The sequence below is a fragment of the Microtus pennsylvanicus genome, chromosome 12 (genome assembly GCF_037038515.1).
Source record: "Microtus pennsylvanicus isolate mMicPen1 chromosome 12, mMicPen1.hap1, whole genome shotgun sequence".
NCBI classification, from domain to species: Eukaryota; Metazoa; Chordata; class Mammalia; order Rodentia; family Cricetidae; genus Microtus; species Microtus pennsylvanicus.
Genome location: NC_134590.1, coordinates 28,171,944 through 28,187,665, shown reverse-complemented (window position 1 = coordinate 28,187,665; position 15,722 = coordinate 28,171,944). Strand labels below are relative to the sequence as shown.

At 47.9% G+C, this 15,722-nt stretch overlaps 1 protein-coding gene across 1 annotated transcript in view; it reads right to left on the bottom strand.

Annotated features, from left to right (window-relative positions):
- Scfd2 (sec1 family domain containing 2) overlaps positions 1-15,722 on the bottom strand; it is a 314,059-nt gene that overhangs the window by 8,127 nt on the left and 290,210 nt on the right. The window contains exon 7 of the mRNA XM_075943079.1: positions 13,894-14,028. Coding sequence (XP_075799194.1) covers positions 13,894-14,028 — 135 coding nt within the window. The remainder of the gene's footprint in view (positions 1-13,893; positions 14,029-15,722) is intronic.

Genomic DNA, 15,722 nt, shown 5'->3' with positions numbered 1-15,722 from the left:
CTTTGTGACTCCACCGGCTAGGAAAGTGCACAGCACGGCACCTTAGTGCATCCTTCTATAAAGACTTTAACTATGCTGGAGCCAGAAGAGAAGGGCGGAGGGACGTCTTACTGCTCCCCTTTGCTCAGGACTCGGTTCACACTTGTCCTCCTTTGTCCCACAGCTCGGCCACAGCTGCCATTATGGCCTTTATGTGTTTCTTGCTTCTCCTCTACTAAGGTAGGCGTTCCCAGGCAGGCATGCCTGCCTAGACCTCTGACGACTGTTTCACTTACCTTTGTAAAGCACAGAATTGGTTTCTATCACTGTCTGCAGGAGGAACCCAGTCAGTCCAGGTGGTGGGATGGGGGTTTACAGATATACAGACACATATAAAGGTCACCTTCCCAGGGATCACAGTCTGGCATGATTTGAACCAGACACTTCATCATAGCAGCGATAGCCTGTAGTGGCATTTCACTTGTATTTTAATAAATAAAGCTTGCCTGAAGGTCAGAGAGTAAAACAGCCCCACTGGTCAGCCTTACACCAAGCAGTGGCAACACACACCTTTAATCTCAGTGGCCACATTGGTTGCCATAGAAACCAGGTAGTGTATGATTTTAATCCCAGTCGTTCACGCCTTTAATCCCAGCCTTAGAAAGGATTATAAGACAGGAGGAGACAGCTCTTAGACACAGTGTCATTCTGAGATCCCTGGAAGCAGGATCGCCGTTTTGAACTGAGGTTGAGGTAAGAGCCAGAGGCTGGCTGCTTTGCTTTCAGATCTTCAGGCTGATCCCCAATTTCTCTTTCTGAGTTGTTATTAATTGTGCTATATTAATTGGCAGAAATTTTTTCTTCCCTGATTTTGCAATTTTACCCATGAGACAAAAGTTTTATTATATACTAGAATGAGAAGCATGCTTGGGAAATGCATTGATCCAGTGATGAAGACATTGAGAGAATGAGAGAGGGCTCCTGAAGCCAGAATGTTGGGAGCTGTGAACCACCAAGGTCCTGAATTTCTGGTAAACAACTTGTAATTCTTGCAGCTGCTCTGAGCACGAGACCCTCAGAAGTTCCTGATGGCAGAAGAGTGGTTTCTGGTGGGTTTGGCTGGGGTGTGGCTATCAGTTAAGGATCCCTATATAAGCTGCCCCTGAACACAATAAAGGGGGCATTCTGGCATCAAGGATGACTGTGTCTCTTGTCTCTCTGTCTGTGAGTGTTTGTGTGTTTCAGTCTCCAGCTCCTTGTCCAGCTCACGAACTATATGATGGTGCATAGAACGCAGATGGGCGTGGTGTACCACAGCAGAATGTGTCGGTCAGATGTTTTCCTGAGGAGTGATCAGGTCACACGTCACGGGTTAAGCTCAACAGATAACCAGCAGGCAGCCATGTGGAGCAGCTCAAGACCCAGCCAGGACCAAGCAAGTGCAAATGGCGTTGCTTAGAAAGGTGCTGTCAGCTGCCTGAATGGCTACCAAAGTCATAGGCTTCCCCTCCAGCAAGACAGGGCATTAACAGAGTGACTGCTTCCAATCACAGATGCACGCGCCATTTAAGGGCCTTGGATCATCCCAAAAGCAGAAGGCTAGGCCAGTGGGCCAGGAGGAAACTAGAAGGAAGGAAGAGAAGAAGTGATGGAAAAAGAGAGAGGAAGAGGAAAGGGAGAAGGAAGGAGGAAAAGTTAAAGGGTCTTCATGGTAAGTCCTGGCGAGTCCTGGTCAGTTACAGAGCTCAGGAGGCCTGCACGCCTCCCTGACCTCCAGCTTAGTCTCTGGATCTTCCATTGCCCTCACTGTGTTTGTTCTCTGTTCTCTTCTAATCCACACACCACACGCTTTTCAGCAACCTTGCTGCTAGCCCACGCTCTGCTGAAATTGCTGGGGTCACTTGCATAAGCCACTTAATGACAGCATTAAGAGTCATGGACACTGTTTGGTTTTCCCCTAGCAGGATCTTTTTGTGGAATCTGTCAGTTCTGTGTTGAAGCTGCTGGTTGTTCCTCCGCCTTTGTCCTTTCTTCTCAGAGAGCTTCAGCAACTCTTGCTATCGGTATGCCTCTTTAAATACTGATATCGCTGAGGCTCTGCCCGTGACTCCCCGTTCTTCTCGCTCACTCCACTGCCCCTGAAGGACCGTCTCGTCTGCACGTATTTCCCACAGTGAGCTCTCTGGATATCACCTCCTGGATAACCCCACATCCCCTGATTCAGTGGGCTCCGTGCTCCTCTAATTCTGTTCTCTTGAGTGACTGACAGCACAATTATCACCCGAGTCACACACCAGAGTTCTCTTAACCGCCACTGCCCCCTTCATCCTCTGGACCAGTGGTTCTCAGTGTCCTAGAGTTGGGACCCTTTAATACAACTCTGCATGTTGTGGCCACCCCAACCATAAAATTATTTTGCTGCCACTTCATAACTGTAATTTTGTTACTGTTATGAATTGTGATATAAATATTGGGCATGCAGGATAGCTGGTATGTGACCCAGGGGTCACGACCCACAGGTTGAAACCCACCTGCTCTAGATCAAGTTGTGCCCATGGCTATCGCTGGCCTCTTCTTGACACCGCCATTTCTGCGCTATCAGTAGATCACTGTGACATCTTACTGTGTCTTCCATCTCTGGTGCTGTCATTCCCTACGTACTCTTGTTTTACCTTATAATCTTTCTTATTTTTAAAAGACTTTAAAAATTACTTTTAAAATTATGTGTATGTGTGTGTCTATGTACATGAGTACAGGTTTCTATGGAGGCCAGAGGTATTGGATTCCTGAAGTTGTGGGAGGTACCCAACATAGGTGCTGGCAATCAGATTCTAGTCTTCTGTAAGAACAGCATAAGCCCTGCTTTCTGAGTAACCAGACCCCGAGAAGCCTCCAGCCCCACAAACAACTGTTGTCTCTCACTTAATCCTGGGACAGAAATACAACTGGCTCTGGAACTTGAGCATGGCACAGTGTGTTCTTCAAGACATATGCTTTCCATAGAGAGTTTGGAATCTGAAGCACATGCCGAGAATCTTGGAAGGACACAGTAGAAGATGAAAAGGGGAAGAAATGAAACACAAGGCAACAACAAAGAGCAGTTCCCTGGGGCTAAGTGGAGGGAATGTTGGTCTAGGCACAAATACATGGGTCCAATTAATGCACGTTGGTGTTTGCTATTTTGGTTTCAGTTTAGATTTGTGTGTTGATACCAGACTTTCTCTTCAGAGCACGTCAGGCCAGCAGGCTGCTGGGAGGTGGAGCCGTCCCCATCCCAATCCCTCATTCCTTATAAGCAGCCATATATGATGATGTCCTGTCTGTGCTAGGCTGAGGGGTGACAATCTGAGTGACAGCTTGACATAGCATCTGCCACTGCACATGCAGGGTGTAATAAAGCAGGTGGGATCTCTGCTTTCTGTCACTTGATGAGCAGCGGAGGGCTGGGCTTTGAGGACATTGGCTCTGGTAAGGGAAGATGGCTTCTTTCCCTGCCCCGCACCCAGCTTTTCAGTGCAGGCTATGGGGCCTCTGCAGGTGTGCTCTTGGCAAACATTCTAATATCTGGATTGGCTTCCAGGAAGAGAATGCCAAGGTGAGGATCCTACCCGTTCCCGTGTTTGGAACTACTCAGGAATTCTGGGACTCTTGCTGCTGAGTCTCCCCTGCATATTGCTCCTTTACTTTACTCAGTTTCCCTCCATCTGTGACTCACTTATCCTAGAATAGGTAAAATCAAGTTCCCCATTCTCTGTTAGCCATCAGAGCCTTACAGAGGCAGCAAGAGAGGCTCAAGATTTAAGGAGACCAGGCCCTGCAAAGACTCTGAAATTGGCCATCAGGAGTCATTAATAGCATTGGCACCGCCACCAAACACTCCTCTAACACGGTGTTTATTTTTCTAGTCATCCATTCAACAAATATTATTGAACAATGATGATGAGGCACGGGAAGCGCGCTAAAGGTGCCAGGGACTCAGCAGTGCCCGGAACAGAGGTCTCTGCTGCACACAGTGTGGGTTTTCATGTGTGCGCAGAAGGAGGAGATGGAGAAAAGGAAACTGGTGAGTACAGACGGTGGAGAGTGCAGAGGAGAGGGGGGAGGGGGAGGGGGGGAGGGGGGAGGGAGGGGGAGGGAGGAGATGGAGAAAAGGAAACTGGTGAGTACAGACGGTGGAGAGTGCAGAGGAGAGGGGGGGAGGGGGAGGGAGGGGAAGAGGGAGGGGGACAACATTAGCCCATCCACCTAGGTACCCAGAACACACAGAGGTCCTGAACAACTTCTTACTAGCATATGCAACCCATAACCATCCCATGGAAGCCACAGTGACTCTTCCTGCCCCACCCCCATTCCCTCAGCCCTACCTAAGTTCAGAGTCCCATCTTTTGTCTCTCTCAGCTACCCTAGTTCCAAGCTCACTCTCGTTTGCCCTCTCAGTGCTGCCAGGACAAGCCTCACAGAGCACAGGGGAATCTGTTACACATTCCCAGACATCACTAGGCGGTTTCCGTTCTAGCTTGCTGTCTGCTGCCTGATAAAACACTGACCAAAGCCTAAAAGGGTTTATGTGGCTTGGAAGTCCTGATCACAGGCCATCACTCTGAGAAGTCAGGGCAGGAACTCAAACAGGAGCAGAGGCAGAAACCATAGTTCTCCATGGTTTTCTCAGCTGGCTTTCTCAGACAACCAGGACCATCTGCCTAGGGGTGGTACCTCCTACAGTATGCTGGGGACCCCTATATAAGTCATTACCAATCCGACAGGAACAATTCTTCCTGCGGTTCTCTCTTCCCAGGAGTCTCTAGTTTGTGTCAATTTGACAAAAACTAAGAAGCACAGGTTAACTCTTGGTTTTTGGTAAAATTTGGTAAAAATTTACATTTCCAACTCCTGTTGATCTAACTCCACTTCTGCTTATCTCTGCCATTGTCTTCTCTTCCTCTCCGCTGGCACTGAGCGCTGACGCCGACGGGTCTGACAGGACCGAACACACTCTGATGCCATCAGATCTCCGCTGTGCTCCCTCCTCATCCCCCACATCACCTCTCTCTCTCCTTCCATGGATCCTCAGCATCCTGAGAACCACATGAGGCAAGCTATGCTACAGCAGGCAGGTGTCTCATCCATCCATGTCTCCCTTACCCACGGCAGTCACTGCTCCATCAGATGAAGTATGAAGACTGCCACAGTCCAGTTTCTGCTTCTGCTAAGGAACTCATGCCAAAGTCCACTTCATAGAACTCTTGGAATAGATTGCACTAACATTAGATATAAATCAAACCCTGCCTCATAGCATGCACCGTAATTCAGGAGAATTAAAACAATGGTTACACATGGTCGCAAAGAGAAGCCACAGGACCTGCACTCACTTCACCAAGCTCAGTGCTGACATAGTTTCATCTAATCAGAAATGCCAGGAAGCACGGTGGACCCCATCCGACAGTTCTCTCTCCGAATCTTGCTTTCCTTAGATGAGTAATAAGGGGTAGGTCTAGATGACCTCTAAGGTATGCTCAGCTCTCGCAGCTGAAGGATCTGACGTCAGCCCTCACAGGAAGCCCGGCATTTGCCCCATCCCCATCCTTTGGGTGACTGTCCTATCCACAATCCAATCATTGGCCCTTGGAGTGGGCTGCTGGTAGTCACGTGGTTATAGTGTAACCCCCACTGTCCAGACATGGTTTCCTGGTCATGGAATGAGGTTCTGAGTCCAATGGGGCTACTGGTAATCCAGTCATTCTAAGACAGATGAGGCTCTGTGAACACGAGGCTATCAAGGAGAACCCAAAGCTATGGCTGGACACTCACTGATGCGTTCACCTAATATCAGCTGAGTACCTACGTCATGCTGGGCATAATCTAGCCTCTTCTGCAGTGTGCAGAGTCTGGAATACTGCTTATCCTCCAGACAGGCTTTCCAGTTCTTGGTCTAATCCTGCACTGCTGTCTTTTGGGGTTCCTGGATATCCTCTGGTCCTTAACGTAAATTAGACTTCCTTTGATTAAGTTGCCATGACTTGTTGGTATCTGACAGCTTTTATGGCCCATGTGAATACCATTCCTTCACGTGGACTTTTTCCTGTTGCCAGGCCATGAGGCTGTGGCATCAACTCAGACACAGGGCCCAGAGGCAGGCACTGGGACTTGAATCTTTGTCATGAACTTTTTCTAATTAAGCACGGCCACATAAGCAATGGAACAACTACAGCAACAAAACCATTTAAAACACAAGGAGAAGGAGGGAAAGGGCCTCGTGCCATTTCGTAAGTTAAAGCCCCCCCTCTTATACCAAGTCCAGCAGAGAAAACATCTTGACAGACCATGTCCTTTAGTCAAAACAAACCAAGGGCCAAACACATGGGGTAGATATAAAGTCTATTACTCTCAGGAGACTGAAACCCAAGCCACAGATTCCAGAAATGCACTTTCAAAGTGCTGCCTATTGGACATGCTAGCTTTAAATTAAATTCCCATTCCGGGAGGGGGCAAAGTGTGTTTTGATGGATTCTTTAGGTTGAGAGTAAGCTTTTACTCAGAGGACTGCAAGGTGCTCTGTGCAGGAGTCTATCAGGCAGCTGGCTTTCCATGCCAGCTGCAGCCCGCGGTGGTCCCCCACCCCAGTGGACCACCCTCACTGGGTTGTATGCCCCTGGAGGATGACAGCCTAGCGGCTGGTCACAAGCCTTCCCTCTGGCTGAGAAGTGATCAGGCTAACTTGAAAGTCTTCCTCAGATAATAGGGCATGCTTGCTTCCCTCAGGTTCTAATCTAGGAAGTTGCCTTTTAATCGATAGTTTGAAAAAACGTATAAATAGCAAGTGGTATTTCTTTATTCCAGTACAGTCATTCTGGTATCACTGATTTTGAAGTCAGGTCAGAAGTGTAAATGATTTCAATGTCTTCCATGAGGAAGGACACCTAGGACCAGTGTTTCCCTTATTGCCCTGGGCAGCCATGTAAGGTGGGTTTACCCACATACAGACTATATTTTTCAAAAGTGGCCATGACGATACTTCCTGCCCTCTGGCTCTTGATCCCTTTTCGAGAGGAAGCATGCATGTTTTATTTCCTTAAAGCAACTGCCCTGACACGTGGGGTGCTGTGCAAGTGATGTTAGTGGACTTTCAGGTCTTTCCCCTGGCTGTCCCTCTTAGAGCACTGACACCACACAGTGGAGCTGAGGTCCTGAGCCACAGGCCCTTTGGAGTTCCCAGCAGATGCTCAGCAGCGGCTCACTCACTGATGGGAGGCAGAGCCTGCCGTGTGAGCTCGGCCAGAGTGCACCCTTCTGAGCCAAATGGACGGTCAGCATTATTATGAGCCATGGGGTTCATGACTCATACCGTGGTACCGGATAACCAGAACCAGTGGGAATGAAAAATATCCATGGTCCTGGATTTTTAGAGAAGAGCCATGCAAAGAAAGTGTTTTAACTGCCCATACTACAACACAAATAAAGTTCTGACTCCAGGGAGGCAAGATCCTGCTGCCAGGACTTCCCTACCCATGGAGTTTGTCTAGTAGAGAATATTAGACAGACCACTTTTTTCTTAACTGTTTTGGCCAACAGAAATGTATGAACACAGGTAGAACTGAGTTAGAGGGCCATGCCCAAATGTCTGCAGGGGCTAGCATTTGCCACAGCACCGAGGCAGCAGCAAACCACAGAGAGCTCTGTCTTCCAGAAAGTGGTGATGATGCAGACAGGCTCCAGGACAGTCAGGATGTGAGACAGCATGGGTTAAGCCTTAGTGTTTGGGGGATCAAGGCATGCATATTTTACTGGCTGCCTACAGTTTGCTCAAGAGAGGTTAAGTTTATGTCACTGAGACTGTGGAGAGCAATGACTTGGGCTTACAGTGTAGAGACAGGGTCTAGAAGAGAACACTGCAGCCCATGAGCGTGGCTCCAGGGACACGCCACAAAGTCACCCAACTGCTTATCTTCTGGCAAGTGGGAGCCACTGGGGATTTACAGTGTTGGGAGTTTTTTTTTTTTTTGCAGGCAGTGTGTGCAGTCTCTTCTTTGTCTTCATCTTAAAAACAGGTTTTCTATTCTTATTTTTCCTTCTACTTTCTTTTGTTATTTTAATTTTTTGAGACAGGGTCTTACTGTGCAGCCCAGTATGACCTGAAGCTCACTATGTAGCCCAGGTTGACTTTAAACTCAAAATTCTCCCATCTTTATCTCCTGAATTCTAGGATTACAGGCATATACCACCGTACCTGACTTCTTCCTTCCTCCTCTTTCTGAAAAAGGCTCTTGCTAGTAGCCCAGGATAGTCTCAAATTCATAATCTGCCTTACCTGTGTGCATACACAAACACTGGCTATGTATAGGGTATAAAGATGCCCAACGTGGCTCTCTTTCGCCTACAGTCTGTAGGGAGGGACAACAGAGTCATAATAATAAGCACTGACTATAGTCAGTCCTGGTGCTGAGTACCAAGCATGCCGTTACATTTCTCACAAAAGCTCCATGTTATCCCATTTTACATATGAGGAAATGAAGGTACAGCGGTGCTGAGTGGTTCTCACCCAGTCAGACTGCAGGTATGTGGCTCCGGTCTCTACCACCTCCACTGCTGACAGACCCTGGAAGGAAGTTTACAGAGCATGTACTAGCTGCGGTTGGGGGATATAGATTAAGAGAGCAACTACTATTCAACGAATCAAACTACAGAATAAATGTAACACGGAGAAGAGACCCCAAACCACCCCAGCATCTGCTCCCCCATCTGCCACTCTGCTGGGACAGGTCTTCCATTCTGCAACATCAGCACCTTTGCTTCTGCTCTGTTCTCCAGGGAGGGGAAGCAGTGGGAGAAGCAGACTTCAGCGCTGTGGTGTGGGGTGGAGATGGAGTGAGGTGGCCTCCATCTCTGTCAGACAGGAGGTTGAGGGCAGCTGATGAGGCTCACTGGAGTTGGCCGATAGTGCCGCTCACTTGTGAAAGTTTGGATGAAGCTTCAGGCTTAAGGGCCGGGCAGCGGTTTTCCTTATCTGAGGTTTTGTGTTCCACACTTGGTTATTTATAGTATTAAATCAATCTCTTACATTTTAAGTTGCAAACAGCTCTGAGAAGCACGATGAAATCTTGCCCTGCTCTCTCCAGCCTGAACATGAAACATCCCTTTGTCCAGAGTGCCCGTATCACAAATGCACCCCCTCTTTAGCCACCGAGAGACATCCCTGTCCAGAGTGCCCATACCACACATGCACCCCCTCTTTAGCCACCGAGAGACATCCCTGTCCAGAGTGCCCATACCACACATGCATCCCCTCTTTAGCCACCGAGAGACATCCCTGTCCAGAGTGCCCATACCACACATGCACCCCCTCTTTAGCCACCGAGAAACATCCCTGTCCAGAGTGCCCGTATCACACATGCACCCCCTCTTTAGCTACGGAGAGACATCCCTGTCCAGAGGCCCATACCACACATGCACCCCCTCTTTAGCTACGGAGAGACATCCCTGTCCAGAGGCCCATACCACACATGCACCCCCTCTTTAGCTACGGAGAGACATCCCTGTCCAGAGGCCCATACCACACATGCACCCCCTCTTTAGCCACCGAGAAACATCCCTGTCCAGAGTGCCCGTATCACACATGCACCCCCTCTTTAGCTACGGAGAGACATCCCTGTCCAGAGGCCCATACCACACATGCACCCCCTCTTTAGCCACCGAGAGACAATCCTGTGCCTGTACTGTAATGTACCCCCTCTTTAGTCACTGAGAGACATCCCTGTCCAGAGTGCCCGTACCACACATGTATCCCCTCTTTAGTCACCAAAAAGTCACCTGGGTTATCAACCGACCTCAGTAGCATCAAAGTGTTGGTTTAAGCACCCCTTAATTTACCTGATTATGGCCCCAAAGTGCAAATTATATCCCAGAAACAGGGTGCTGGCAAATCTGATAAGCCAAAGAAAAGCTGTAAAGTACGTAAGTGGGAAGATGAAAGTTCTTGACTTGATGAGGAAATATATAATTGTCCGCAGAGGTTGCTAAGATGTACGTTAAGAACAAGTCTTCAACCACTGGAAGTGTGAAGAAGGGAAAGGAAGGGCTAGTCCATTGTACACACTGAGATCACAACACATGCCATGTGCTTAGTGAGAAAAGGCACTGCATCTGTGTGTCCACCGGGCTTAGACCTGTGGTTTCAGGTCTTCACGGGGGTCGTGGAAAGAGTTCCCTCCACTCAGTGGGACCAGTGTAGTTGGAAGGAGAAACTAATGGCTTCAAGCTATGCTGAGTGAGCTTTGTAACCCATCTTCTCTGACCACACTGCTCCCCTTCAGTGAGTACCCGCTGTTTGCAGAATGCCAAGTGCTGAAGATAAAGTCCTAGACCAGTACTCCAGGCTCTCACCACAGCTCCCACCATCTTTTCGGTGGGATTTGTACTGAGAAAACCTTCAAGTCACACTCGTGTAGATGTGTGAGGCTAGGTCGGGCCATTTTACCTAACCAGACATAACGAGTCTCGTCTGTTCCCCTACGCGGTGCTCATTACAGTCATTCAAACTGTCTCGACCTGCTGGTGTACAGTGGGTTATGTTGTATATTTAGAAGAATATTACTCTGAAAAACATCAGCCTGGAGGATGGACACATAGTTATTAAACAATTTATAAATACAGCCACAGAGTATGCACAAAAGTTCAGAGCCCTGAGGGAGCTGCACAAAAGTTCAGAGCCCTGAGGGAGCCACACAGGGCCAGGACCACCCTTTCCTGCATTCTTTCTGCCACATGCGATGAGCCCCATGCCATATTCCCGCAGTGTGACTGTGGCCCTGTCCCTCCGAGCACATCTGGTCACATCTCCAATCTCCTCTCATCTTCCATTTTCTACATCACGGGTAGACTGCCTCTCGTCACCCCAAGTCAACCAGGAAATGACACTGAGTGCAGAGAAAGGACTCACCAGGGACAGACCAGCATCTCCCTTCCAGTTCAAGTTACATTTTGAGAATGTTCCCATTTGTACAACAGTAGCCATGCAGCAGACTTTATTTCATCAAGTTCTGCCTCCTTGTTTCCTTCTTCCTCAGCACTATAAGTCTCGAGTGAGAAAGCAGGGAACACATTCCAGGGGCACAGAACAGGACAGTGAGTGATCAGAGAGAGGGGCAGTAACTGCCTCTGAGGGTTCAGGATGAAGATGTAACCTGTAGGGAGACATCTGCAATCTTAGGTTCATTCTTCCCATGAGCCCTGGGCCCAAGTCCCAGAAAAGCAGTGGGAGGAATGGCAGGTGCCCCTGAACCCTGTGTGACCTCACTCACACCAGTGACCCCACGACCAACCCAGGCAGAGATCTTCTTTAGGGGCTGCTGTAAGCAGAGGCTGCTTGTTTGTTCCCTGGCTGCCCAGACCCAAAATAATCACACAGAAACTGTATTAATTAAAACACTGTTTGGCTAGTCACGTAGGTGAATTGCTAGCAAGCTCTTTTATCTTAAGTTAACCCATTTCTATTAATCTGTGCATGACCACAAGGTTGTGGCCTACTAGCAAGGCTCCTGCAGGCTCCTGTGGGAGTCTTTCTCCTCCTTTGGCTACATGGCATCTTCCTGACTCTGCCTACTTTCTCCCAGCATTCAGTTTAGTTTTCCCCACCTAGCTCTATTGTGCCCTATCATAGGCCCAAGTAGCTTCATTATTCATTAACCAATAAAAGTAACACAAATACAAAAGGACTTCCCACATTAGGCTGTACTGATTCAGGGAAGGGAAGGCAGATGAGTAATACCAAAGAGAACCAGAATCAATAACACAGAATATTTACCTTCGAGAACACGCCTAGCAGCACTATGGGGCTGGGGATGCTGTGTGTCCTTTAGGGTCCCCACTCCAGGCAAGTGCTCTGGACTAGAGGACACACCCTGGAGTTGCCATTTGCTGTGTGCTCTGTGGAAATCATGTCAGAATAGGGGAGAAGGAGATGAATTCCCAGGCTTTGGGAAATTTGCATTCACTGCTTAGCCATGTAGGACTTCAGTTGCCTCACTGGGCAAAAGAGGGATAAGAGGTGGTGGCACTTGCCTTTAATCCCAGCACTCAGCAGGCAGAGGCAGGTGGATATCTGTGAGTTCCAAGGCCAGTCTGGTCTACAGAGTGAGTGCCAAGGCAGGCTTCAAAACTGCACAGAGAAACCCTGTCTCGAAAACCACAAAAACAAAACAAAACAAACAACAACAATAACAACAACAAAGGGATAAGGATAGGACCTGCTGCTGAGGTTGTCATAAGGATGGACAGGAGGGTGGACGGAAATACTCCGGCTCACTGATTCACATGGATTGTCCTTATGACTGTGGGTGGGAGGCCTGGACACTGTTCACACCACCTGTGGGTCTATCTGTATTCCACCTCCTCCCCTCTCAACACGCACTGGGGTAGAGTGGAAGTCCTTCTGTCTAGTTTTGCCTCCTTCTCAACATAGCTTTTTGAGAAAGTTAAAGCAGCTGGGAGAACTAAATTCTCCTCCTTAATCTACTTCCAGGAGCCTTCCCTCCGAGGTCAGCTGGCTGGCTGCTGAAGCCTTCAGGAGCTCCAACAATGGGGCTAAATACCTCATTTCCCATGCTGCCCTTTCAGGGTCCCAAGCTCCCTAGGCAAGGTCACATAGGATGGTGGAATGGCTTAACACAGGACAAGAGGGAGAAAACATTGTACAGAGTTTACAGGGGTAACTTCCAAGTGTGACAGCTCTTGATTCATGGGATAGTGACAGAGAACGCACTCGGGAAATCAGTCCACAACTAACATCCTTACACAGCCCATGGTCACCACCAGAGGTCCAGGCCTGTAGAGGAAGGACTTAAGTCCAGAGGGCTGGAAATGTCTATCCCAGAAGTTATTACTGTTTTTAATTTTCTCTTCTCTTCTCCCTCCCTCCCTCCCTCCTTCCTTATTTCTTTCCTTTTTATTTTATTTATTTATTTTTATTTTTTAAAGAAAATGGCCACCAGGAAGAGCTCCTCGGATAGAGGAGCAGAGAGTGACCCAACTCTGGGCTTAGAGTCAGCACAGGAGCTCCAGACACGTTACAGAAGTTCAGCTGCACTGCTTTATTAACAAAGAAAGAAAAAGAAATTGAGCAGCCAGGCCTTGCATCAGAAGCTGCTGGTAAGGGAAGAGGAGAACAAAGGGTGGAAGGCCACTCCAGCCTCTACTGCTGGTTTCCAGTCTGATGGCAGCCTTCGGTCCTCTCTGGGTTTTGGAATGGGCCAGTTTTCCTGGAATATGCTTTTATTGAACTCCAAAAGACTGGATGTTTTCATGCAGATTAATTCATGATTTCAAAGACTCTTTGAAGTTGACAAAACATTCTATTATTTCCAAGAGTTATTACCGCTGAAATACGGGAGGGCAGTCTGCAATCTTGTTTAGATCCTTTTAAATTTAGAAACTTTACAGTGGCTTAAAAATAGATCCCATTTGTGTGTTTTCTCCTCCTTCATCCCTACTCCAAGAGCTGCTCAGTCATTCTGACCCACCCCAGACAGGAGCCAGAGAAACTCAAGGAGTCTGCTGGACCATCACATATCTCTCTAATGAGTCTTGGGGTGATATTAGTCACAGGGGTATGCAAAGTTGCTCATTACCAGGCAGAGTAAGTTCTAGAAGTAAGGGCAGAGTGAACAGTAGTACATGTGTTCCTGTTGGTGGCAAGTGGCTCATGAGGGTAAAAGCTGTCCAGCAGTGCTCTTGAGGATGCCCTGTGACAGCCACCACAGCTGTACGTGTGCTAGGGAAAGATGAAAGGACTCAGGTCCAAGGACCTCACACTGCACACCATCAAATGGTCAATGAGGGTTTCCCTGATTGTAGACCACTGTCTCCCATACTCAGTCAAGGGGACACTGTGACACTGAGCATGGCCCCTTCATGGTGACTTACCTTCATGAACATGCTGAATCCAGTTTTAAGGAGATCAGTAAGGCCTGAGGATGTATGTTCAATGTCAACGGGATCTGGCTTCTCAGGATTAAATATTTCCTCCACAACCTGCTTCAACAATGGCTTGTAGGATGCCTGGAAAGACAGAGCACTGTGCTATGAGCAAAAGCACTTTTTTTTTTTGCTGTGTCTGGAGACAGTTTCACTTGCATCAAATAAATTAAAGCGAGTTCAGTTTGATACTGAGCAATGGCTGTGATTTTTTGAGCGCAAGGTTATAAAACAACCTTGAGTCTTTAAAACTATTTTCATTAATTCTTTGAGAATTTCATACAATGTATTTTGATCATATTTACCCCAACTCCTCCCTTTAATTTCTTCCAGATCTGCCCTCCTCTCCCTACCTCTCTAATTTTGTGCCCCCCACCCTTTTTTATTTTTATGAATTTAATATCACAGGGATCCCAACTTGTGTTCATGCAGTTCTCCAGTACTGCCCTGGCTCTCTGGTCTCTTATGTAGCCAAATGTCCCTCAGCAGAGCTATAGTCATAGTAGGACTAAATGCTCGATCCTGATTAAAGTGACGGTTTTATGTAGGAAGTACGATAGAAAGTCTTGTCATTTCATAAACATGAAGATAGTCTCTAGACATTCCTAGACTCATCCCTCTGCTTGGAATGTGAATGTTTATTTGCAATGGCTGTCAACATCCAAGCTAATCCTCCTTCCTCCACAGAGCTCAACTCTATGACTGTGTCAGCAGAGGAGCTGAGAAGACAGAAGGAATCTGACTCGGGTCAGGGTGGCACTGGGTCACAGAGCACTGCAGCCATCCCTGAAGATAAAGGTGATTACAACACCTCTGTTTTGATGGGTGGCGCTGAGCACTTTCCTTTTCTGTGACCTAAATACCCTGCAGGCCCATATTTAGCTCTGCCTGGAGGCGGCTGCCTTGCTGAACTCTTTCCTGACTTCTTGCTGGAAAGTGCTTCCTGAATCTCCTTATCCCAGACTGCGCCACCTCCTTCCAATCCCACCGCTGTCCCACACTCATCTGGCAATGCATCTGGTTCAACACACAGGCACAGTGGTGTCTCCCTCCCCTCACGTTCTGATCCATAGTCACCCTAGGAAAGCCAGCTTCGAACAGGACACTACTGAGAGGCAGCCTGCCTTGAGCTCTGGGTAGCTCTTTACATGGGGCAAACATGAGGCGCCGTAGCCATGGTTACAGGCATGCAATGTACTGCCCTGTCTCCAGCTTGTTCTTGCTTTTCTAACAGGAATCCTGAGCTATCTTCCCAATTCTAAGTCCTTAAAATAGCTCAGAAATGAAGCAGTGTGTAGACTAGCAACAACTAGCCTTGCCACACATTTGGGAGGGCTAGTGTTCGCTCAGTGGAAGATCCAGGTCCCTTGATACTGACTGGTCAGGGAGACCATTGTACAGAGAAATTTCATGGTTAGCAGTCATGCTGAGTGAACACTGGGCAGGAACACTGATAAGGTAGGCATAAAGCTATGGGCCAACCTTGCTTATGACTAGAGGAAATCAGATTATAGTCATACCAAGATAAGTTTTCTTTTAAGATTTATTTCATTTACGAGTATGTGCCTTCAGAGGCCAGATTAGGATGTGTGTGTGTGTGATTCCCTGGAGTAAGAGGCATTTGTGAGTTGCCTGACTAAGATGGATTTTTAAAGGCTCAGACTGAACAAAACTTGAAAGTCTGAAATCATGTACTTTTGCCTTGGCCAGGGGCTATCAGGCACTCTCAGGTTGGTTGGAGAGGAAATAGTTCTAATCAAAGCAGAATGTAATTTGGT